This window comes from Erigeron canadensis, chromosome 8 (genome assembly GCF_010389155.1).
Source record: "Erigeron canadensis isolate Cc75 chromosome 8, C_canadensis_v1, whole genome shotgun sequence".
Taxonomy (NCBI): domain Eukaryota; kingdom Viridiplantae; phylum Streptophyta; class Magnoliopsida; order Asterales; family Asteraceae; genus Erigeron; species Erigeron canadensis.
In genome coordinates, this window is record NC_057768.1 from 39,930,609 (window position 1) to 39,956,891 (window position 26,283).

A 26,283-nucleotide genomic window follows, 5' to 3' on the forward strand; every position below is an offset into this window, starting at 1 on the left:
GAGAAAGGGGAAAAGAAACATTCCCTTATTTGTTATGCATAAAGAATGTAAATAGAGAATCATTTTATCATTCTCTTTCCTACTTTTTCATTCCTTCAAAAAACCTAAGGAAAGGTGAGAATGGTGAAATCAAGCTTAAGAGGATTCTCATGTGAATGAAACTAGTCCACCCCACCACCACACTTCATCCCACCACCATCGATCCATCACCTTCCACTTTTAGATCTCCACCATTGAAACCCCCACCACCACCACACACTCACCGCCGGTCACCACCAGAAAGCACCATCACCCTCCACTTCTGGGTCTCCACCATTGAAACCCACATGACATGACCACCACCGTTGGACATCACTTCTGATCACCACCATCACATCACTTCCGATCACCACCATCACCAGGCCGACAACCACTGCCACCTTTAGCCCATCCATTTTCGGTCATCACCGGGAACCCTCGTCATGAACCACCACAACTGCTACTCTGTCCCGATCTCCTCCTTCAAAACCCACCAAACCTTGAGTATTGTTTTAATAAATTAGTTTCTTAACTTTTAATTTGGGTAAAGAAAAAGAAAAATTGTTCATGGCTATTTTGAGGAGTCTTGGAATATCAAAGGTAATGGTGGGGTACTCAAAATTTCGACGGTCAACTGGAGTAATGATATTGGATTTAATTGTAGTTTTCATTTATAGAATATATGTTTTATTATTACTTGGAATTTTTTTTGTTGGTAATAATTGATCACCGTCATACCAAACATAGGAATTATTCTATCTTTTTTCTATTCCATTCTCTTTCCATTCTTTTCTTTAATTCCATTCTTTATCATTCACATGTACCAAACACCCCCTTAGGTCTTCACTTAAAATTAAGTGAACAACAATTTTTATGTAGAATGCAGGAATTAACATGCATATACAAACACCTTTGTAATGTAAGTTTTAAAATACCCATTTGTGTATTTAGTTCATGATTTTGTTTAAATGTCAAAAGAAAAAGAAACATTAAATTTAAAATTATATAACTCTCCTTTCGTCTCATTTTATCTCTTTACTAAAAAAAAAGTTAAAATTCTAGTCATTACATTACCTTGTATTTATGATTTGCTTATACACACTTATATACACATTTCTTTAATATTTCCCATATTAAGTGTCATAGTTTGACTTTTTGAGCATTTTTCTTTTAAATTTGACTGTAAATTTTTCTGTTTGTGTTATATCACACTTGATAGATAACATATATGAATTAATTGAGTTTTAAACGTACTTTTCATTGATATAACTTTTATCAACTAATATATAACACAAATAAAGATATTTACGATCAAAGTAAAAAAAAACTTGTATAACTAAAATAGGACAATTAAAATGAGACGAAAAAAGTAACATTTTATCCTATATTTGTTGTTTTAAAAGAAAAAGAAAGTATCTAATTGAATGTGTAAAAGTCAAGTGGGCAAAGTTGTATGTTTCTTTATAATCAAGGGACAATAATTACAAATACAACAGTATAAACCCCTTTTATGTGTAATCAAATCAAATCAAACAAATTCATTTCTTACCGTCACTCAGTTCCGTCGCCGTCGACGTCGCCGCCATACATACTCGCCGGAATCTCTCACCAGGTAACCAAAATATGCACTCATTTTTCATTAAAATCCATTTGTTTGTATTAGATTTAATTAGATTCGTTACTCTGAACTACAATATTGTCCCTAATTTTAAGCATTAAAAGATACTATCATTTTTAGCCCTGTAATTATAATTTTTTGGGCTTATTTGCCCATTTTTTGGGCTTATGATTATCTGAGGTTGTAGGGTTTTTCATATTATTTCTGAAATGCTGTTAAAATTGTGATGGGTTTAATATAATTTCATTGTTCTAAGATAAAGATTTATGCTTTGTCGGGCATTTCACATATTCGAGTTATTTGGAGCTGTTTGTTTACTTTTAAATAGGATTGTGTAGTTATATGATACTTTTTTTTTCGGATTCACGCAACTATAGAAGCTTTCATTTGTTAACATAGATAGGTCTCAGGAAAAAAAAAAGAGGCTATATTGCTAAACTTATCGTTACTTGACTGTATGTTTGAGAATGTTGATTGCATTTCATATAGCTACGGTATAGATCAATTCCCTGTTTGTTAAGGGTCTTGATTAGGTCCTTCATTTTGAGCTCAGTTATGTAATTTTGTTTTTAGTAGTATGACACAACACATTGTTAGTGAACTGTTTTGTCATCGAAACCTTTTCTGAGAAACCTCTTAGACGATTTAAGACTCAACTCGTCCGAGTCTAACAACTATGCTAATAAGGAGCACATTTAATGATTAAACAGTACATATATTAGCTCAAGCTGTTTTTTTTTTTAAGGAATATATGGTTCCAATATGGAACTTACCTCCTGGCATCTAAGCCTCTACTATGCCTAAGTTCCAAGTGTAATTATTTGTTAGGACGGGGTTGTTTTTAAACTGTGCTCTGAGGGGGCTAAAGCTAAAAGTTTAATTGACGGGTTAAGTTAAATCGTAAAACCCAAAACTTAATCAACAAAACCCTTTAGCTCGTTTACCAAATTGTGTTTTGTCTTTGCTTTCTTGCTGTCTCCTCTTTTTTAAAAAAAATTGAAATTATATTTCGAATTGTAGTTTAGAATAAATTTCTTGTAATTTTAAATTATCTACTAGGTATAAAAGCTGTTTCTACTTACTTGTGCTATAATGTTTGTTGTTAAACTTGTTATGGAGAACTGGGTTTGTTTTTGGAAATGGTTTGATATAGAGTTCTTTTATAGTTTGGTATAACCAAATATTTTTGACTTAATTTGGTTTTGGGATAGGCGCGTTAGTTGAAGTTAACGTTTTACCGTTTAGTTGTATAATATTAATTATCTTTATGGATTCTGTTGTTGCAGAAGTAAACTATGTCGTTCACAAAAGGTGATTTGCTAACAAAAACAAGAAAGCTAGTAAATGGTTTGGCCAAGGTCAAGCCTATATGGCTTAAAGCTATGGAAAAGTATGTTTCTGACCTTGACTCTTTTCATTTTGGATTAAGAACTTTACAGTTTGTATGTCAAGTAATTATCGGTGAATGGTTATCATTAACAACAGAAATATATTATGAATGTTGTTATTGGTAATCATTAACAATATTCCTTAAAGAATGATACTTTACAATCTTAATTGACATTTGTCATAAATTAAACATGACATGTCCTACCTGCAAAAGTCAAAACACCATTAGTTAATGCTATTTTCAGTTAGGATGACTCATAGGAGGGTGAATTGCTATCATTTAAAGGTGACTTCTAATACATTGTCAGTTAATTTCACTATATAATTTGTATATTTGCTGCTTTCATGAGTTTTTGAAGAAGTCAATTATATAGTGTCTGACGTGCGGAGTAATAAGATGATGTTGTATGGATTGTGTAGGTCACCACCTGCGGTATTTCCACGTGCTGAAAGGAAAGTTGAGCGGATCTGTCTCCCTGAGGATGTTTATATCAATAAGTTCTATAAGAAGCATCCTGAATCCTTGCATGAAGATCCTATCAAGTACTTATTTCACTGTTTATCTTTTACTTTCTAGCATTATAAGTTTCTTCTGTTTACATTTTGTAACCTGAGCGTATTTGTATGTGCAATTCTCTGTGAAGTTCCTTTTTTGAATGGTATCCAAGTTTCAAATTTTAACTGTCGTATGTTTTGATGGATTTATCATAAGAATATCTTTTTGGACTTTACTTTCTTGTGCATATGATAAGTTTAGGGAAAGTTATACTGACTTAGATATCTGAGAAGCCTTTGGGCAAGCTGGTTACAAAATCATCTGGTTTTCAATGATCTTTGTTTCTGTCAGAGATAGTTCTGTGGACATATATATATATATATATATATAGAACTTGTTAAACAAGCCTTGTGCTGCACACTTTTTTGCTGCAAATTTACATTAGTAGTTAATATCGATATAGATGTTACTGCTGTATGTACTTTGGTGATTGTAGGCTCTAATACATACTTAGAAACTTAAAGTGGGTTAATTTGTCATGTTAGCCTTTCATATTGTAAGAATAATTTCTTAGTATGGTTCAGCTTTCTGTTTTGACCAAGACTTTATGCTTGGACATACATTGAAAATTTATCAAGAACAGAAAGTTCATAATTGATAGGTTTTGTATATCATTTTATAATTGATAGTAAGATAGTAAGACCAAACATGTAGTAAAAGCAAGATTGCTAGTTGCTACTGCTTGTACATGATCTCTTTGTTTCTCTAATCAAGATTTGCACGTTATGAGTAAGTTTGATGTTTTAAATGTGCATTTATCTGTCAAACATAGTTGCGTAAGTAGATAATAAAGTATGATGTTTCTCATGATAAGTACTTTTTCACCCTTTTTCATCTGATGGACAAAAGGATTTGTGATTTTGACCCGGCCCCATCGCGTATATTTGGATATCGGGTGTTAGAGCTGATAGAGCAAGGTGTCAGCGAAGCAGATGCTATAGATGTAGCAGATGTAAGTTTCTCGAAACTTTTAACTTTCGTAAATGAATGTTTCAAGTGATGGCAGTATAGGTAGCTATTTCAGCCCATTGACTTATATATGGGTAGGTTTGGGTTATTAAATATCTATGTGGAGTTAAACTTGCAACATTAAGATCTTGGCTACTTAGGAAACAGATCAAACAGCTTGAAAGTCGCAGCAATTGTATTTTTAACGGATATAAACTTGCTTAATCATTTTATATTTATCAAAAGTTAAATCATTATTACTGAAGTAATATAGTTAGTGTAGTATGTTATAAAATATCAAAAAGTTTGGCCTGAAAGCGTTTCAATTGTCCTGCATTTGTTCCGCCTGTACAAATGTCAGTAAATTACCCGTTTTGAATTGTTACTAAATGCACCCATTTTGCCATTTCTGGATTGTAGCATCAACTTTTAATTTTCTTTAGATGGAAGTTCATTAATATTTATATCAATATTAATGTTTCCAGAGGGAGTACCGGCTACAGAAAAAAGAGAAAAAGAAGGCATATAAACGGTTGAAAGAAATTGCACAACTAAGAGGAACAAAACCTCCTCCAAACCCATATCCCAGTGCTGTAAAGCAGATACAAGCTGAAGAGAAGAAATATGTCCAAGACCGTTTCTTCAATCCAAGAATTCTAGAAATTGTCGACAAGCTCAAGGAGCAGCAGGCTGCAGAAATGCAAGATAGAGGCAGAGCTGGTGGCTCGTAATCTCCATACTTTCATGCTTCAAACATCGTTCTTAGGAATTTTATGCATTGAGGTACCCACGACATTAACTTTTTGTGGTTATTGTTAGTTGTAATAAACAATGAAGAGACGCCATATTCAGCTCAACTAATTCTGAGGATCTAGTTCTGGAATTTTGGTTTCTGGCCTCTATGCATATTATGCAAATTCTACAGATTGCTTTCTTAGCTTGAATTGTTCATTCTTTGCGTAAATAAATTTTAAGGGTTACGATCTCTTTACTCTAATGCGGTGGCTCCATACTACATATGAAAGTGAACATCTTGGCAAATTGATCTTGTATGTTCAGTCAAAAGGGTTTGATGCCTTTCTTGAAGGCTAAGCACAAACTCCCACTTTTGCTTTGTGGCTTTGGTATGCATTGGTCTAATTGTGTAATTTTCTAGACCATACTTGCCTGTTGTCTTGGTGTTACATTGTAGCTTTTAGCCTTATGTTTAATCATAAAATAGATTCAAAAACCTTATTAGTATATAAAAAAAAAGTAAATCTTTTAAGAAAATGTCTTTCCAATACAAATTTATGGTTTATTCAAGGTGCCAAATTGAGATCTAAGAGCTTATGATTGATCCTTACTACAGTATAACCCAAACAAATATATTTAAAAAAAATTAAGATTATAACCGGTATAATGCAAAAAACTTTTAATAATTAATATAGTTTATATCCAAAAAAAAATTGCTATAATTTTTTACGGAGTATTTTTTTATATCAAAATCACTAATGTTAAGGGACAAAGTGATTTTACTTTAGATAATCATCATTTAAATTTCATGTGAGCTTAGCTTTGAAGATCACTTTGGCTTTTATTATTCACACTCATCTTTTTTCCACACAACAATTCTCTTCTCGCTGTCATTGTTCTTGGGTCACCTTCTCATCTATAAATATCAAACCAATATTTTATATTTCTCTCAATGCTTAATTAAAATATCAAAACCACACACGTGTCATCATATAATTGGTCCACAGCTTGCCAACAAGTCTTTCAGTCTGATCTTCTCATATTTTCTGACAAACACTCGTCTGCTCATGGAACTCACTGCCACAACAAACCCCCTCTTATTTCCCACCAATCCAAGAACAAGAAATCCAATCATCACATCTTTCAAAAGATCAAATCTTTTTGATGTATATTCATCTTTATACACTTCCCAAATCACAATTTCTGCAAACTTTAAAACCAACCATAAAAATCCAATCTTTATAACCCATTGTTCTACAAACCCCACAATTTCAGATGATAAAGATAATGTAATTAAGGATCAAGATTCAAACTTTATACACAATTCAGATGTTGATTTCAAAAACCAACAAAAGCCCAATATAAACCAAGAAAAATCAACTTCAAGTTCATTGATTTCTAGAGGTTTGGTTCTTGATTTGGGCTCGGAAGGTTCTTGGGATAGCTTTGAAGTTGGTTCTCCTGTGGTGAGAAGGTTCTTGAGTGATGAAGAAGAGAGGTGGTACATGTGGTACTATGGGAGGTCAGGTGGGAGTTCGGGTTCGGGTTCGATAGGTTTAGCGGTTTCTAGTAATGGGATTCATTGGGAAAGAGGCAAAGGTGGTGTTCAGTCAGGAAGTGATGTTGGATTAGTCTTGAAATCAAGTACTGATTGGTGGTCTTTTGATACAAATGGTGTTATGCCAGGTGAAATAGTTATCATGTCTAGTTCCAAGATTAGAGCAAGTAATGCAGTTTATTGGTTGTATTATACTGGTTTTAGTAATGAAAAGATTGAATTTTTAGATGATTCTCTTGGTTTTAGCTTAGAAAATCCTGAAAGTTGTGTTAAAAATGGTGGATTTGGAAAGATTTGTAGGTCTTTGCCTGGTTTAGCTATGAGTCAAGACGGTAGGCATTGGGCAAGGATAGAAGGAGATCATCATAGTGGAGCTTTATTCGATTTAGGATCCGAAGGGGAATGGGATTCGATGTTTATATCTTCTCCACAAGTTGTTTTTCATAGTAGTGGTGATCTCAGGATGTATTACCACTCTTTTGATAACGAAAAGGGCCATTTTGCAATTGGAATGGCCCGATCACGTGATGGTATGAGGTGGGTGAAGCTTGGGAAGATAATGGGGGGTGGAAGAAGTGGTAATTTTGATGAGTATGGTGTGATGAATCCTTGTGTTGTTAGGAACAAGAAAGATGGTGGTTATTTGATGGTTTATGAAGGGGTCAATGTAGATGGGAGAAGGGCAATTGGGTTGGCTCAGTCTACGGATGGCCTAAAAGAATGGTGTCGGGTTGAGGGTGAGCCCATTTTGAAGTCAACTGAAGAAAAGGGGTGTTGGGATGATGAAGGGGTCGGGTCGCCTTGTCTTGTTCATATGGAAGGTGAGAATGATGAATGGAGGTTGTATTACAAAGGGATAGGGCAAAACGGGCATTCAGGGATTGGAATGGCGGTTTCTGAAGGTAAAGACTTCAAGAATTTCCGAAGATGGACTGGATTTCATCTCTGATAGACAAACTATACACTTATTTGTAAATCTATGATACATTATTATTTGTTTGTAATTGGTAAATGGTTGTATACTTAGTTTTCTTCTGCTAAATGATCCGTGTGTTACAAGATAAGAATTAGATTTCGTTGTATTTCAATCAAACATAAAACCTCAAATTCACACAAGCCAATCTCACAAAAACACAATATTACAAAGGAATTCCCAAACTCAAATCAAAATTGTATGCTTCCTTTGTCTTGATAATGCAATGGCTGCAAGCAAGATTAGTAGTATAAACACAACTATCGCACCATACGATCCAATAAGTGATCCTGATGCACGTCGACAGAAGCTTTTGTATTGTTGACACACCGCCAGCCAATTTGCAGAGTTGTTACCATTATGAGCCAAATACACCATTGATGTAGCTGCAGATGCTCCAGACGTCAAAAGACCCAACATCACCTTCAGAAAGTACCATACCGTGTTAATAAGTAAAGAATTTTAAATTTTTATTGAACTTTGATATACAGAAGTTTTTAATACAGTATTTTTTTGTTAATCATAATTAACATTGTAATAAGTTTCTGATACAGTATTCCTTTGTTAAACATGGACAAATATTTTTTGGGATTAAGCTTTCAAAGTATTGTTTACCGTGTCAAGGATTACTAGGAGAATTCTAGTGCCCCTTTCTGCACTCCTGATGATGTGAACGATCGACAATGGGATAGTCAGAACTAAATATGCACAAACTATCGCATTCACAATCACAAACAACCTGTTGGACAACAACCAGGCAGAAAAAAGAAAGAGAAAAGAATGAAGTTAGTTACTATCGCCTTTTTAAACTGTAAACTACTTTATGTCGACGCTTTAAGCAATATGTATGACATACTGTGTGTTGGTACAATGAAACTAACCTGAAAGATGGAAAATCATCATATTGAGCGTTGAAGCGAACAAAACGAGTGAAAAAAGGTAAAGTTTGTTCTGTGGTTCCCATGGAAATGGAGCTAGCCAATGTACCCACAACAGCAAGAATGCGTAGAATGAGGTCCATTAGCGAAACCCCTTTGTTAGACCCAACACGAACCGGGACCTTAGAAGTACTAGCACCTCCTGTCTCGAGTTGCTCGTGTTTCATCATCTTATATTTAGCCTCTTTTTTGTTGTTTTTGTTGTTGTTGCACTTGTGTTTTGTATTAGAAACTAGAAATACTCTGAAATTGTACGGAAACTCTTGAAGAAGTTAGGGAATTTATACAAATGAATATATAGTTGAGTCAGTATTGTATGTTAAGTTTTGGTTGACAATTTATAATATTATGTTATCTTAAGAAAAGTGTTTATTTAATAAATTATAAACAAATACTTAACCACTCAACTTATGGCATTTTTAAGGTAATGGTCAACTTCTAACTCCAATAATAGCCTATTTTTGGTTTAGTTTGCTAGAACTTCAAACCATCTTATGCTTGTCACTTTCTTAATTAAAGTATGTTTCATATTTTATTATATATTTGCATCTAGAATGTATATTGTTACAAACTAGTTTACATGTCATGCAAATAAATTAAACATATAATTCCAATTGTAGATACAACTTTCACTTATGTTCTTGTTTGCAGTTTTGGAAGGAAAAAAAAAGGGATAGATTTTATGGCAACGTCCCATTTATTCGTAAATAGTTGATCGGTAACTTTGAATTCTGAAGTTTTATTCTTAGTTGTTTCCATGGACCAATTTTATGGTTAAATACGAGAAAGGTAATTCATATAACTTTATATTAATCTTATCTTATTTTAACTACTTTATAAAATATTTGACCCTTAAATTTTTTTATAAAAAACTTATTAACTCAAATTATCCATCTCATATATTCACTAATTTAAATATTTCTACCTAATATACCTATAATATTCTTAATAAAATTATTTATAACATACATCTTTAGCCTTTAAAATAACTACAATACCTTCTTTTATATCAATTATTTATTATATTAATAACCACGTCACTACCTGCGCCGCTACTACCACCGTCATCTCACCGCACAACCGCATCATGCGAACATATAACTAGTAATTATGAAAACAAATGGAGGTGATTTAAACATGTGACCTCTTCTTTACAAAGATACATAGATCTATGAATGCATAATTGTTACATCATCTAGGAGGTATATAAGGTCGCTCCAAACTGTACGTCATGGTCGTGGTATGCTTAGAAAATGTATTTTTGAGGGCCTTTTAGGAACGATCATAGGTTTATGTTGAAAAAACTCTATTCAAATTTTAATATAAATAAGTATTTAAAATAAGAAATGTTTAAATTTAAATAGATATTAACTAATCTAAATCACTTTTAAAAATAATTACAATTAACTTAATTTTTAGATTATAACCACATAAAAAGTTTTTGCGTAAATGGTGAACCTAGCTGGTTGGCAGCTGACTCAACAGCTTGCCTATATGCTTGGTTTTTCTTAGTTTTTTTCTTAATTTTTAATTAACGGTTATACAGTTGTTTTTATAACATTTTAATGTTTCATAATTTACCTATTAAATCTTTAAGTTTTTCTTTACAATTAAAGTTTTATTTTAAGGGATTAATTTTTTTTATTAACATCAAAATTTTTAACTTCTTATTTTTATCTTCTAAAAAAGTTTACATTATATTTTGTCATGGTAAATTTTACCAAAAACTCGTGTTTTTAATTTAGATCTACTGTGTATTATTTAACTAGATGTTTTTTTCTTAACCTAATAGTAAAGGTTGACGTGTTAAAATGTATGATTATTGATTTTTTATACATGGAAAATTTATATATAGGGATACGTAGCTTTATAACTACACCGACCAAACACCACTCCATACTTTTTTTTAAAAAAAGATTGAAAATAAAAAGAATGAAAAATTAAAAAGGAGAAAGAATGTGGTCGGCAAGAGAAAGACAGACAGCCTCTGAATTACGCAGTCTGGCCGGGATTCTCTCCCTTTTCTCTTCTTCCCCCCTTCCCTATAATATGATAATGAATAATAACAACCATTCTTAGTTGCTGCTGCTGCTGCTCATTTGTCACCTTATCTATCTCACTCACTCAGGTACTTTCATATTTTTTTCATCATCTTTTTTCTATTTTTAATACCAAATATACATTTTGTTTACGGAATAAGCTCAAAATTATATGCTTATGAGCTTGGTTATTGTTTTTAAAATCTCTGGTTTTTTAGGCAAGAGGGTAAGGAGTTGATGCAACAGAACCGTGTCTCGGGGTTAACTATATAAACTAATCTACTTTTTTTCATAAATCTAATAACTTCTTACTTTTCAGTTTTCAAATTATTATAATAGTTGGACATTATTTCTAAGAGGGTGTTTCGGGGAAGGTCATCTGATTATCGTGTATGCAAAACGACATGAAAGTAGTGATTATCTGCGTATTCATAGACAGAAAATGATTTTCTGCAAACGCAAATTTGTTTTGGGAACACAATCTACAACACCTCTTAAAATTTATGAATTTTTGACAGTAATCACTTTTGAAAGTTCACATACCGTAGTCATCGTTTAAAAACAAAGTGATGAACCGGCAGAAAACTTAGAATCCCCCTAAAGTTAGTTAGTTTTATAGGTCAAAAGTCAAAACTAGTACATCTACATTGATTTGTGGGACGAAATGTTATTAATGAAAAGTTTGGACTGAATTGTCTCATTTCTTATCAACTTATCATTTGATATCTTGAAATGATATTACCCAATATTAAACTCTTGTGTTTCACCAGGTCTTTTGGGTGAATTTGTGCACACACAATGTCTCAGACAAATGAGAGTCCCAAAGACGTTATTGTTGCCGAAAATGATCCAAAAGTTGAAGTAAATGATGGCCCTTCTTTTGAAGAAGTCCCAAATCATGTTGACAAGACCGAGGAGAATCCCATGCCCTCTCCAGCCCAGGAGGTACAACTCCGAACAATTTTCATTTTTGGTAAATTTATTTTTTCAATACTTATTGCCCCGTAGGCCGTAGTCATTATAAAAAACATATTTGTGATATTAGTTCATGTCCATCTTAAAGGTTATCCATGACAGTTTATAAATAACTATATGCATACTAAATATTTGGAATTTCTTTAAGTAGTGGGATTGTTCTCTGATCAAACGAGCTACCTAAGCTTTTTTTTTATGTCTTTAATAGTTATGTACAAACTAACCATCCTTCATGTGAAAAGGGAAACAAGGAACACTAGTTAGCGAGAATCAAATGATTTGGGACACATGGAGAGGTCAATATGCAATTATGCATGTAGAGATAAATAAAAAATCATCTGTGTAAGTGCACCACAGAAAAAAAAAAGGTGGGGGGGTGAATAGGTTGTACCCGATATTTAATTTGGTTTACAAAACTTTTTGATTATAATCAATCTTAACTTACTAGTTACAAAACTTGCATGATTTGAACAATAAAGGAGTTAACACTTGTAGCTATAACAATCAATTGAATCCTTGAGAAGAAAATATGATAACAAGTTAATGAAGAATAATAAGAAGATAAGGGTACGAAAGTTTATCACCACATGAACACCACAATATATAGTGGTTGGGCTCGGATGTTAACTAATCCGCCTTAATCCACCCCTCGATTCACAATCGAGATTTTGTAGCACTATCTTTCTTCAAAACTAGTGGAGAGTTCGGAATACAATCTTGACACTTCAAAATGAACCAACAATTCCTAACCACTAGGAATTTACCAAGTCTTAACTCTTCAAGACATATCAATGATTCCTAACCACTAGGATATCTTCAATTCTTGATACTTCAAGAATTATGTTTAGTTTACACCCAAATGATCTTGACACTTTAAGATACAATCAAAACTCTAACCACTAGAGATTACAAGCAATGGATTCTTGACACTTCAAGAATCAAGCCAAACTCTAACCACTAGAGTTTTGTTTATACTCACAATCAGACTCGTTACTGTAATTGAATACAAATTTGTAGGCTCAATATTACACAAATATTATCCTCACTTCAAATTTGAACCCTCTTGCTAAAGATATAAAGATTTGAGATATGAATGATTATAACAATGATATACTCAGATTATAAGCTCAAGAGGTGAGTACCAAAAGCACCCAATGTTGAATATATAGCAATTTTTAAAAAGATGACCGTGGAGGAGTATGGACTTTGCAGAGGCCGTGCGCAGGTGCACCATCCATGCTAAATTTTGAACTTCACAAAAAGCCATGAATCACTCCATAGATGTCTTCACCATACAAGGGAATAATCCCATCTTCATGTTTTCTTGAAAGAGAGACTTAAGAAAGGTAGAAGATGCTTGCCAAATTTGAAGGGTTTTGGGAGAATGGGAAGTCACAAGATATCTTAAGAAAATGGGAAAGGATAAGGCAATTGATTCAAATAAATACCCCATTTTCAGATGTTGACCACTTTGTTGATTAATTTTGACTTTTGATAAAGTTTGACCAACATTGACTTTTTATACTTGGACAAATTTTGGCACAAGATTTTGACAAAAAATCAAAGTGTTAGGAAATGACCAATTTTGATTTAGATCATCATTATATGATGATATAAGACTTCCATGAAAGTCACAAGTCGATTTGATAAAGAACGAAGCGGGAAAAAATCGGATGTGCCGAGAACAGTGGCGCATGGCTCTTGCACAGGGCAAAGGCAGTGCTATGCCACCCAGAGGCTGTGCTATGCCACCCAGAGGCTGTGCTATGCTTCAGAGAGGCCGTGCTCCAGTGCAACACCAAATTGACATGTTTTTACGTTTTTGGTCTGGAAATAGCGTACACCATGCTTAAGTCTATATTTCAGATATTTTGAATAATTACATGTATTGTTATGGCACGCCACAGATTGATCGACGCTATAGATAGTGCTACTTTGCATGTTTGATAATCGTTGTTAAAAAGGATGTTCAAGCATGTAAGAATATACGTATGATCATTTATATTTCACACTTAGTTTCATGTGGTATGTTCTGAATCATCATCAAAACTAAGGAGTGCATTATAATGTATACCATGTATTGCACCAACAATCTGCTTGACCATTCTAATCCCGAGATTGTTCAATCTAACAATGTAGAGCTATGTAAATCTGTATTCTTACAAGAACATTAGTTTATTTGCAAAAATAGCGGAATGTTATGGTTTGAATAGTTCTAATTAATCACTCTGTGCAGGAAGCAGTAATGAAGAAAAAGTATGGAGGGTTACTACCACGGAAAACCCCATTAATCTCAAAGGTGACCACGTTTATTTTTCTTTCTCTATATCCAGAAAGCGTACGTGTGTATAACTCTACTTAGCTTTCTTGCCTGTTCGTATACAGGACCATGATCGTGCCTTCTTTGATTCAGCAGATTGGGCACTGGGAAAGGTACTAGACTACTAACTTCTACTGTATCTCGATTAATTTTGGTGTTTTGAGTTTGATTTTCATGTTTTGGTTGTTCCTTGTTTGACACTTGCTAACAGGGATCACAAAAGAGTAAAGGACCTTTAGAGGCATTGCGTCCGAAATTACAGGTACTTTTGCAATTTGAACATACAAAATGTGAGATAGTTTCTTCTTTTTATAGGCCGGCTTTTGACTTGCATACATACATGTGTATACAAGTGCGGTTCCTGTACCAAGGTGGCAATTTTGACCCATTTGCTTATGAATGGGTCAATTTGGGTTATGATATATCTTTAACTGGCCTAACCTAAAAATCAGCTAAAAAAGAAATGGGTCAAAAGCCCAGAGTAGTTTAATCTTCATAATCATTTTAAGCTGCTTTGTCAAAAAATGTATATTGTTGTAAAAATGTCCTTTTTGATATCACAATTAACGCTTTAAACAGTTATATTCTTCTTGAATCAGGCAGATACAGTGTTTATTGGTGAGCATGAGTGTGTGACCCAACCCATTTCTCCCCATATCAAAGTTACCCGTTTTTACCTATTACCCCGCCTGCTCACCGCTTACCGTGTCCATTTTATGACCTCTATGAAGTATCGTCCTTGTGTTTTCGTTATTCCTCACTTTTGTTTCATTTGATATTTTTTGTCAGCCAACACCACATCATCAAGGTCGTTCGAGACGGTCAGCTTACGCTCCTGCAGATGAAGGAGAAGGTACTTTATGCTTTCATGGCTCCCAAAACCAAGAACAATCAACGTGTAGTTTTCCGTAAAAAAAATTGTAAAACTATTGTGACAGTTGGAGTTTGATGTGGCGAAATGGGTGGGTTTGGTTAATGGGTCAAAATGGTTTGGCCTGCAGATACTTTTTTCTAATATATTAACTTCTGATAAATATTAAAAATGTTAAATAAGATCGTTAAACTATATTATAATAATAGTTATTATCTGTTTTTTGAACCATCTGACCCGTTTAACCAATTCTTCGTTATCGTAATTTTTTTTAGTTTACCCATTTGACCAGTTTTCTGATTGTAATCATTTTTGACTTTACGCATGTGACCAGTTTCCTTGTTCCTGCAAAAATTTTTTATAATTATTTTACCCATTTGGCACGTTTCTTTCTTACCATACTTTTTTATTCATCTGACTCGTTGTCAATAAGCATAACCTAACTCACCCCATCCATAAGTATGTGGGTTGAAATTGTCACTCTTCGTTACAGTCAACGACAGACTCATCGTTACCTTGTCTTATTGCTGTCCTAAATTCTTTTTATAATAGATGGCGGTAGCCCAAATCAAGCTGCTTCAGAGGATCAGAGCTCCGTGTTGGAAATGACCAATGATGAAAATTCTCATTTCGAAGAGCAGAAGCATCCGAATTGAGTGTTTTCAATTAAGAGGCCATACCTTTGCTCAGGACTAGACTGGTATGAATAACATCGCATGGATTTTGTACCTATTGTTTCAGAATCAAGAAACACATACATGTCTGATAGTACTATACCATTCTTGTATCATGGGAGTTTTACCATCTTCAGAATGTGGTGTGTGGTCTCTATATATGACAGACTAAATAATCTTGTTATGTGACTTGTATAATGAAGAGTATGTTGTTGAGGGGAAAGAAAATATTGCAGGCAATCGATTTTATGTTATCACATTTGGTGTTACACACAAAGTGGGTCAATATTTGTTCAAGTTACAAATTTAAGATTGATTATTGCACATCTACACACGATAACGCATCAGTAATAGTATCTGTAAAATCATACTGAACAATCCAGCAGACTATAAGATTACCCATATCATCACCACACCCAAAACAACACAGAACTAAATTTTCCGGTGGGGTTTAGACCAAGTTTACCAAAAAAACAATTAAACATGACTCGCGAGTTTTAGCCTGCCTCGTTCTGTGCTAATTCAACTTGGAACTAAATATATTCCAGTTGTTCTTCATTTTGATGTTCGATCCAGCCTCAATCTTGCGGTTAATTAGAAGAAGAGATTTTTCAAGAGCGTTCTAGGTTTGAATCCTGCTAGCTAATACAATTTTTGATGGACCAGTAAAAAAAGGGTTCGGAATGATGGATATATATTTGAGTCAAAAAGACTATTTTTCTAGAATAAAAAATCTAATCCGTTGATAAAAAGGAGAAAAGTCAGAAAACAAAAGTGTAATAAAAATCTTTAGTGGGCAAAGGGGAGGAGTGAGAGGTGATGGTTGTTTATGGTGTATCTTGTCTTCCTTCATCAAATCAATCCAACCCCTCATTCCATAATGATGGTTTCTTCAATATGATCAATTTGAAGCTGAATATTTGTCCCCCTAATAACTTCACATCCACTTCAATCCAAAACAATGTCAAATCACCATCATCATCATCATGTACCAGCAACAGCAACATGAGAAAGGCATGCTGCAGCTCATTATTATGTGGGAGAAGGCCATTTTTAGCAACAATCTCCACCACTACTGCTCTTAACCTTATCCAACCTCACCCATCCAATGCTTTAGATTCCATGGTACCTCCCTCCCTTACCTTACTCTTCAAAGTAGTTGATTTTTGGTCAACTGGACTTCCAAGTATTTTATCATCAATCCTGCCATTATTAACATCATATATAGCCAAAGTTTCAAGTTACTTTACTATCTAAGTTTTGGTGTTTTTCTATGTTCCAAAGTAATTGTTTGCATCTAATATTGGGTAGATAGAACTTTTTCGTATAATCCCGGCCACCAAACTCAAAGCACCATTTAATAAATGGTAAATGGTAAAAATGTTATATTACTAATAAGTAAACAACGGCAATTATTTTGAGATGCATGAAATAAATGGTTGAGCTTGATTTATCAATGGAGATAATCCGGATTAGATATTTTTGAGTGTTGAAGCTCATAAGTTTAGCACTAAGCTTAAATCTTTCTATAGCATAGTTTTGAGCTTTGGATAAAGAAAGTGTGGTTGAGCTATCTGAACTCAGCTTGTTTGCAGTATTAGTTAGGTTCAGTTAGATAGAACAGATTATCCATTATTTAATCATAAGGGAGTGTACGGGGTTGCGTTAAAATCAAGCAATAATAAGCAGTAAACCCAAACACCCCCACAATGTCCATCATAAAAGTTTACTTCCGAAGATAAGTTGTCTCATTTTGGGGATTATGTAACATGCTGCATAATCTGCTAAGGGTAATAATTACAGTACCATGATTACATGGATTATTGAGAGTTACCTGCCATATTCTTGTTTCAATTCCTTTATAATTTTCACTTTCCTGAATGAAAACTTAAATCAGCCCCCTTCTGTATGAAGGATGTGCTAAACAGGATTCACCCTCCACGACCAGATTGGTATGAAGAGTTTTATGCTGCAGCCATGGATAGAACAATGAAATCTTATGAGGCCGAGGTTAGTAAACAAGTAAATTTTGTTTCTAAACCAAATATAACAGTGGCGTGGAAAAAAATTTCAACTCTCTTTAACTCATTTTCGTTTGTAGGTTTGTGTACATGACACGGGTTATTTGATAAGATTGCAGGTTATAAGTCACAGCTTTTTGCAAATTTGACTGGGAAGGCTGCAAAGGTATTGGAGCTTGGGATAGGAACCGGTCCTAATCTCAAATACTACAGCAATGCATCTTCTGGTCTAAGTGTTATTGGTGTGGATCCAAATAGAAAGATGGAGAAATACGCCCAAGCTGCAGCAGAAGCTTCTGGTTTGCCTCAAACAAGTTTCAAATTTATTCATGCTGTATGTTTTTCTTCATTACTACGTTCATTCCTGAGATGAAAAGGGGAATCATTTATTAGAAACATTTATGTTAACCTCAGTTTTTAAACAACCATATATGTTTGGTCAACTTTTCTAGCATAAACCATTAATATTCAACTAGATATGAATTAGGTTACTTAATTCCTTAGTGATCAGCAAAGTTTCATTAGCTTCATTGAACTCGTGAAATAGCTCATTATGAGATGGATAGTTAATGTAGGTTGCCGAAGCATTGCCTGTTAGTGATGCTTCCATGGATGCAGTGGTAGGAACGTTGGTGCTATGTTCTGTTAAGGATGTCCATCAGACTCTTCAAGGTATGTAATTATCGTCTCACGTCAAGTTTCTTACTAGTGTAGCTACATGATTGGTTAAAGTTTTTTTGGAAGTTTGATACCAATATCTTAAGGGAATGATTAATGGGAAAATGATTTATGATGTTAACATCATCTTTGTCGGATGATGTTGCTCTCACAAACTCACTTAAATCATTTTCTACACATGTCAAAAATCCCCCCATGATTTTAATGGTTTGTGAGAGCAACATCATCCAACCAAAATAATGTTAACATCATCTAAGTTATCCCCATGATTAATACCCATAATTGTTATATTTGCTCACTAGATTATTGTCCCGCGTAATACGCGAGATAACGTATTTAATTAGTGACAAGTTATCGTTTCACAATATCATACATTGACAACTACAAAAAAAAATGTTGAAAATAGATTAATTAGTATCATGATGCCAAAGATGTAAATTAATTAGTATCTTGCTGTAATGAGTTAATATGCATATAAGCAAATTTTCATTGAAAACTATCACATTTACGATCAAAGTTAATGTATGTTTGTATAAACAATTAGTAACACTTCAAATTATTGTATCAAGTGATGGTTTGAAATTCAATATAAACAGATTTGTTTAGCGGAATATAAATAAGAGCTCTATATGGGTTTGACTTCTCTTTAATTAGTGTAACTATATTAGTCATTTTTTTATAATTTTTACGTACTTTAATGTTTATATAAATACACATATAAATAAAATTTAACAAAACACAAGTAGTTAGAATTTGAACTACGTATGTTTGGGTTATAGCCCAGTAATATCGAAAACCCTCTTAATTATCCACTCCTACAAATTTTGAAAGTGTGATTTATACCCTGATGGATTTCCCAAAGGTTTAAGATCTTGCCAATTATCCACCTTCTGAAAGCTTACTTTTTATGTTTATAATTAACCTTTTGAATTTTTAAAATTAATTTTACATTAATATATTAAGAGTTTCGGATTATGTACTTCTAGTTTTTTTTTAGAATTTTTCAAGGTATTTTTGTAAAATCATGGTTGAATTTTGTTATTAATATTAATAATATTTGAAACAAATATTGGGTTTATGTAACAAGTTTAAAAAACTAAAATATTTAGGAAATTAAAATTTTAAACTTTTAATATTTACTTTAATTAACATCACTTATGTAAAAGCAAATTATAATACAATAATCAAGATTTGAAAGTTCATAATATAATCTTATAAGAGACTCTAAATTTCAGCATTTAAATTTATTAAGAAAAACATATAATAAATAACTTATTAAAAAGTGTCAAGTAATAAGTTTTTCATTTTGATAGGATCAACAACATAGACAAATGTTGATTAAGTGAAATAAAATATTTCAATTGGTTAATAATTATTTAAGAAAATCGTATTTTTGTATATATAAAAGTTAAATTATATTTTCTCGCATATTACGCGAGACAATATAAATACGCGAGATAAACATATAATAAGTTTTAAGAATAACATAATTATTAATTATAGATAAAACATGTTAAAATACAATTGTATTGTTATTCAAAGTTTTATTTGCATCAAATATGGCTAGTAAGATATATAAATTTTTGTATCATGACAATGCAACATCTAATACTGGTGAAGATAGTAATATTCAAAATTGCTCTTTATTGTAGTTGGTTTTATAATATGGTTGTTATATATTTGTATAATGACGATATGAAAGTAAATATAAACAAAACACTTTATTTACTATAATGGTTAAATTTCAAACCAACTCATTTTGGTGGGTTGGCCACCATGACATCATTGAGAGTCTGTTATCTTCAGGGACACATATTCAATTCTTGCCATGGATAAGACTGATAATTATAGTTAATCATCGATGCAAAAAAACTCAACATAGAGGTTTCGTAGGTACCAATTCGGTACACGGGATCAAAGGGTTCTCATCGATCTACCCTATGTTATATCTATGTTGCCATGTATGATCTTTATCATCAATTTTGATCATAATTATTAATTATAATCTTAATCATTAATATTTAATTTTTCATTTTCTATATATACTTTTTTTTGTCTTTATTAATTCATTGATAGTTATCTTTTATTAAATAAGATTGTTTATTATATTATGTTTATTAATTTTTTTGAAAAGTATTTATTATATTATATTTAATAATTATATATCATGAGAAAGATTTTTATGATTTATAAATATTTATGTTTCATTAGTCTTGCTTTTATATATACATGACGTATATCATATATTCATAAAATATAAATATTACCATAACTATGAATAATAATGTAACTATCAATTATTGTTTTTATATTTATGTTCTCAATTATCTCGTACAACGTACGGGTTTAATTTAGTATCAATTATTCTTTAATTAATAAATTAATAGTTATCTATATTGGTTAAATAATAATCAGATAATCTAAAAGACTTTAATGTATATAATATAATTGTAAACAATTTGATAACTTAATAATACAGTTACAATATGAATTCATACATGCATGAATATATATATATATATATATATATATATATATATATATATATATATATATATATATATATATGGGAAAAGCGAGTATGGGGTTGTCCCCCATTTAAGCTTAGATGGGGAATCCATCACATACAAATATTAAATTTTTGTTTGAATTTGAAATAAATACATGGCCCCCATGATTTATAAAAACCAAATGTGAGGGGTTCCATCTAAGCTTAGATGAGGGACAACCCCATACTCACTTCCCCCTATATATATATATATATATATATATTAGTTTATTATGTTTACACATTACACTGATCGATCGATCTATGGCTTCCTATGTATATATATATATACTTTATTAAGTATACAATATATAATTATTTAAAAGACAAGGACTAATATTATTTTTTCTTAATATTAGTGATGGAATATTAATGGTGGAAAGTGTAAATTAGTGATGGAAAATAAAAAAGTGTAAATTATTTAAATTAGATGGACTAATGTTGTGTTTACTTAATATTAAATTTGGTAATGGTATTATTATTTAGATTTAAGGGTTGTAATCAAAAGTTGAAACTATTTTGCATAAAAGAATTTAGGACCTTGTTATATATATATTGGTAGATTATATTTTGCAATCAATAAAATATGTCATGGTTATTGTGTGCAGAGATTAAAAGGGTGCTTAAACCGGGTGGTCTTTACATATTTGTGGAACATGTAGCTGCCAAAGGTACTAAACCAAAACTATACTAGACCACCCAATAAATAAATAAACAGGTTCAATGACTTTGACCATACATTTTTGCATTAAAAGAAAGTAAAAAAAAAAAAAATACAAATACTCATCAGGGACGCCTTTGCGGACGACTCGCTAAAAGAAAATTTGACTTTCAGGGTCAAACAGCAATTTTATTTTGTCAATTAGCTAACCTTTGGAGACAACATGTAGGCGTCGCCAAAACCCAATTTTCTTGTATCGTTGCAAAGTAGTCATATTATATGTTACAAAATGTAACTATTACTTCACTTAATAATAGTATCATAAAATTTGTTAACTTTAGTATTTTGGCCGGTGTCATTATTGGAGCAGATGGTACGCTTCTTAAAGTTATACAGCGTGCTTTAGATCCATTGCAGCAGACTGTTGCTGATGGATGTCATCTTACGAGGGAAACAGGAGACAGTATTTCTGCAGCAGGGTTTACAAGTGTTGACATGAGAACAACTTTCCTTTCGTCTGCATCGCTAGTAAATCCTAATATTTATGGAATTGCTTATAAGTAAGAAAAATACCACCATCGATCTACCATTCGTGTATGTATACAATATGCTTCAAGCATAATGTAACCGCAATATCATTTTGTTAAGAAATCCAAACAAACCCATATATATTGAATCTTAATCCAATAAACATTCACAACACTGATTTCAATCAGACTAAGCACAAACAATCTAAATAAAAGTTTACTCCCGTTAATCGGTTGTAAACCTATTATCTAATATTGATAATAGTTCTATTACAAAACAAATTAAAACAATGAACTGGAGAGGATAGTACAAAACTTCAAACGGTATGATTTCTCTCTTATCTCTCTCAAGAAAAAGAAAACCCTAAGCTGGGTATAATCTTCAATATATAGGAGACAAAATAATCATCTTCCAATCTTCACCCTCTTCTTTCTTCTTCTTTGACACTTTTGGCACCAAACCTGCAAAATAACAAACTAACACAAATGGTCCCTCAGGTTTAAACAGTTTAAGTTAAGGCTATAATTCAACATCCCCTCTTAGCCTTAACCTTAAACACATCATAGAGGCCTAATTTTGAAGCTAACTTATCATGTTGAACTTTGTTCAACCCTTTGGTCAGAATGTCAGCAATTTGATTTGCTGAATCAATCTTTCTTGTTTCAATGACACCTGCCAAGACCTTGTCTCTCACAAAGTGGAGATCAATTTCAAGGTGTTTTGTTCTCTCATGGAACATAGGGCTGGCTGCAATTTTAATTGCAGCCTGACTATCACAATATACAGGTACAGGAAGCCATTTCCCCCATTTAAGATCATCAAGCAGTTTTAGAACCCAAACAACTTCAGAAGTAGCAGAAGCAAGAGCTCTATATTCTGCTTCAACAGAAGACTTAGATAGAGTAAGTTGTTTTTTGCTTTTCCAGGATACCAATGATCCATTTAAAAACAAGCAGAAACCAGTAACAGATTTTCTGGTAACTACACACTTGGCCCAATCAGCATCAACAAAGGTTTCAAGATATAACTTGGGGTTCTTGACAATGTGAACCCCCAAACCAGGTGACCCTTTCAAGTATCTTAATACTCTAAGAGCAATTTTCACATGAGATCTTAATGGTTTATGCATAAACTGGCTCAAACAATGGACAGAATAAGCAATGTCAGGCCTAGTATGAGTAAGATAGATTAATTTGCCAATAAGTTTTTTGTAACATCCGTGATATTTGACTTAGTTGACTTGCAAATTGAACATAAATGAAAATGCACTAGTTTGTTGGTTTAAATGGATTATCGAACGTTTTGTCGTGTATAAATGTAACGTTGAGTTTAATTGTGTTTACGGCCTCGTTCTAGCGTTTAAATGGGTAAAGAATAGCTATTGGTCGAAGCTAGCGGAGCGGGAGCCACCTTTGGACCTCAATAGGCCGGCCCCCAACTCCCTCCCCCTTCCTTTCCCTTTTCATTTCTTTCTTTCTTTTTCTCTCCAAAGGAAAACACCAAAACACCTCCTTCTTCTCTCTAAATTCTTGGATTACCTATTGTTGTTTGGGCTAGATTAGTGATTTATACTTCATCATCATCATCAACTAAACATCATATCAAAGGATCAAATCTCCAAGTGCAAAGCACCTCCATTTTTGGGTCAAATTCGGATTCAAGGGCTTTTGGAAGTTTTGGTAAGTAAAAACTATCTCATAATAACCATTTTATATTATTGAACATGTCTCTAGTCAAATCTAAACGTTCTTGGGTCTTGAATCGAGTCAAAACCGGATTTGAGTCGAATTAGGGTTTCATTTTGGGTTTTGAATGATTCTGAGATGAATTCGGAATTTGTGGGAAGTTATGGATGGATTTTTGTTATGGGTTATGTTTATATATGTTTAATATGCTTAAAAATGAGTATCTGCACTCTCAAAATCGTTCATAGGTCGAAAATGGGGTTTTGGGTTGGTTTTGGATCGTGCTTAGCTTCAAGATCTTGTGCAGGAAGTTCTGGTGCAGAACTAGCGTAACTTACGCCCCTCAGGGCCGTAACTTACGCCCCCCTCCATCTTCCATTTTCATTTTGCCTTCTGTTTACGCCCACCTTACGCCAGTCGAGACGCCAAAACATGAATTTCCAAGCCACCGTAACTTACGCCCCCAGGGCCGTAACTTACGCCCTTACAATTTTGAACCAGCGTAACTTACGCCCCTCAGGGCCGTAACTTACGCCCCCTCCCTTGAGTCACTTTTCAGATTTTCGGTTGTTTTGCGCATCAGTTTTCAAACTTCAATAACTTTTGAACCGTAACTCCGTTTTAGACGTATGACCTATCGTTGGAATCGTGAGAGAGTCTACTTTCTCATAGTATAACTCTTGTAGCTTGAATCCTCCACTGTTTCCAGAAATGTCGTGTTAAAGTGTCCTTGTTTGACACTTTAGGATTGTAACGTAACCGAGTTGAGTCCCAATTGTCCTCTAAGGTTGATTTACTCTTCTAGAACCTGGATAGGGTTTGACACGTGATTTGTAATGTATATGTTAATAGGTGGTGAACGCTAAGCGATTGTTGGACGTTTACAACTCGACTATAACTTGTACTTAGCTTGCATATCCAATCAAGGTGAGTTTCGTAAACCCTCCCTACTCAATTGAGATTCGGGCTGAAAAGTGTACGTGCTTGTTTGTTTGTTGCTTAATCGATTGATTGATTGTTCAGTTGACACATTGACTTGTTGATCGTTTAATTACGCTTTCGCTTATGAATACACGTTGTGATTTGGTTAGTTGTACATACATATAAGACAATCTTACTTTCAATGAGTTGGAGATGTGGTGGGAAGGCTGCGGGTGACCCTATATATAAGCATCAAAGGTTCCTTGAAAGTAAAATCGTATGAAGTGTATGTGCATTGTGTTGTTGGATGATGGAAAACGTTTTGATATGGAACGGGACATAGGACATTGCATGATAATATTTTCCCCTATAATGTATTATAGATTTGTGATTTGTGATAACGATTAAGTCCATCTTGATGGCATAACGATAAGCCCACGATTTGTGGTATAACGTTGTTGATAACGATATTGTTTAACGTGTATATTGTATATGAATGTTTAGTTGAAACGTAACGTGATATGACGCATTTGAAATATATGTAAGTCGTAACGTGATATGACGCATTTGAAATATATGTAAGTCGTAACGTGATATGGTGCATTATTCATTATATAAGTCTCAACGTTATGAGTATCTTTATACTCACGTTATGGATTGTTGAATCCACGTTATGGGTATCTTTATATCCACGTTATGGATTGTTGAATCCACGTTATGGGTATCTTTATATCCACGTTATGGATTGTTGAATCCACGTTATGGGTATCTCTATATCCACATTATGGGTATTTTTATATCCACGTTATGGGTATCTTTATATCCAAGTTATGGGTTGTTGAGCCCACGTTATTGAACGTTGCTAATCATTATATGAATCGTTGTTGTTAAACGTTGATTGTATTGATATTGTGCTAACGTGAAACCTTTTAGGGTTTCCTTGGAACATGATTAGGTATTCTAATCCTCGTATATCGTGAACAGTTGTTATCCCGACACACTTGTTTCCTATTACTTGCCCCTACGAACTCACCAACTTTATGTTGACGCGTGTTAGTACACTTTTCAGGTGAACAGGTTAGCTCAGAGACGTATTTGGATGGTTGATTTACTTGATCATGCTAGACTTGGACTTGGACTCCTTGGATCCATGATTCATTTCCCGAATTAGGGGTTATGCTTATGTGTGATCTAGATACTTGCATTATTGAATGGTTCGTATGGATTACTTGATCCTTTTTATGCATTTAGACTTACTCTACATAATTTCCATGTCGTGCTGTGCTTTTCTTGTGATACCCCATGATTCCGCCTTGTTGGGGTGTTACATTTTTGATATTCAGTGATGTTATCAATGACACTGTCCTTTTCACTAGCTTCACTAGTAATAATCAAATTCTGCTCAAGAGGAGTTGCAAAAGGTTTACAAGCAAGTAGGCCAAATTCACTTAACAAGTCCATACAATACTTTCTTTGAGATAGCACTAAACCCTGTTCTGTTTTTTTTACTTATATTCCTAAAAAATATTTAAGTAACCCTAAATCCTTGATCATAAATTTGGATTTAAGAAACATCTTAAATTCATCAATAACATCAAGATTGTTACCAGTGACAATAATGTCATCAAC

General features: G+C 33.2%; 5 protein-coding genes across 7 annotated transcripts; 4 read left to right on the forward strand and 1 right to left on the reverse strand.

The window, feature by feature from the left end:
- The first annotated feature begins 1,529 nt into the window (after positions 1–1,529).
- LOC122579326 lies at positions 1,530–5,526 on the forward strand. Its single transcript, XM_043751480.1, has 5 exons — positions 1,530–1,630; positions 2,923–3,026; positions 3,446–3,568; positions 4,431–4,533; positions 5,015–5,526. Exons 2-5 carry the CDS (start codon positions 2,932–2,934, stop codon positions 5,258–5,260), a joined length of 567 nt encoding a protein of 188 aa, XP_043607415.1. The 5' UTR covers positions 1,530–1,630; positions 2,923–2,931; the 3' UTR covers positions 5,261–5,526.
- Positions 5,527–6,227: 701 nt separating this feature from the next.
- Positions 6,228–7,864, forward strand: LOC122611181. The gene has a single exon (XM_043784158.1). The coding sequence runs from the start codon at positions 6,332–6,334 to the stop codon at positions 7,769–7,771; it is 1,440 nt and encodes a 479-aa protein (XP_043640093.1). The 5' UTR covers positions 6,228–6,331; the 3' UTR covers positions 7,772–7,864.
- Positions 7,865–7,981: 117 nt separating this feature from the next.
- Positions 7,982–8,903, reverse strand: LOC122610826 (casparian strip membrane protein 1-like). Its single transcript, XM_043783783.1, has 3 exons — positions 8,677–8,903; positions 8,411–8,534; positions 7,982–8,218 (listed from the first exon to the last, which is right to left on the reverse strand). Exons 1-3 carry the CDS (start codon positions 8,901–8,903, stop codon positions 7,982–7,984), a joined length of 588 nt encoding a protein of 195 aa, XP_043639718.1.
- Positions 8,904–10,661: 1,758 nt separating this feature from the next.
- On the forward strand, positions 10,662–15,803 carry LOC122578974. The gene is made up of 7 exons (XM_043751046.1): positions 10,662–10,861; positions 11,543–11,717; positions 13,984–14,046; positions 14,133–14,180; positions 14,279–14,329; positions 14,857–14,920; positions 15,491–15,803. Exons 2-7 carry the CDS (start codon positions 11,571–11,573, stop codon positions 15,592–15,594), a joined length of 477 nt encoding a protein of 158 aa, XP_043606981.1. The 5' UTR covers positions 10,662–10,861; positions 11,543–11,570; the 3' UTR covers positions 15,595–15,803.
- A 576-nt stretch (positions 15,804–16,379) lies between these two features.
- Positions 16,380–26,029, forward strand: LOC122578546 (methyltransferase-like protein 7A). Of its 3 annotated transcripts, XR_006320522.1 has the most exons (7): positions 16,380–16,737; positions 17,527–17,622; positions 17,746–17,967; positions 18,209–18,305; positions 21,468–21,530; positions 24,586–24,660; positions 25,724–26,029. XR_006320522.1 is itself a non-coding variant. In XM_043750525.1 (6 exons), exons 1-6 carry the CDS (start codon positions 16,432–16,434, stop codon positions 25,759–25,761), a joined length of 822 nt encoding a protein of 273 aa, XP_043606460.1. In that variant the 5' UTR covers positions 16,380–16,431; the 3' UTR covers positions 25,762–26,029. The 3 variants fall into 3 exon arrangements, 2 of the variants coding, with proteins under 2 accessions (XP_043606460.1, XP_043606459.1); XM_043750525.1 differs by lacking the exon at positions 24,586–24,660; XM_043750524.1 differs by lacking the exons at positions 24,586–24,660; positions 25,724–26,029 and adding an exon at positions 21,891–22,202 and having other exon boundaries at positions 16,383–16,737.
- Positions 26,030–26,283: the final 254 nt, after the last annotated feature.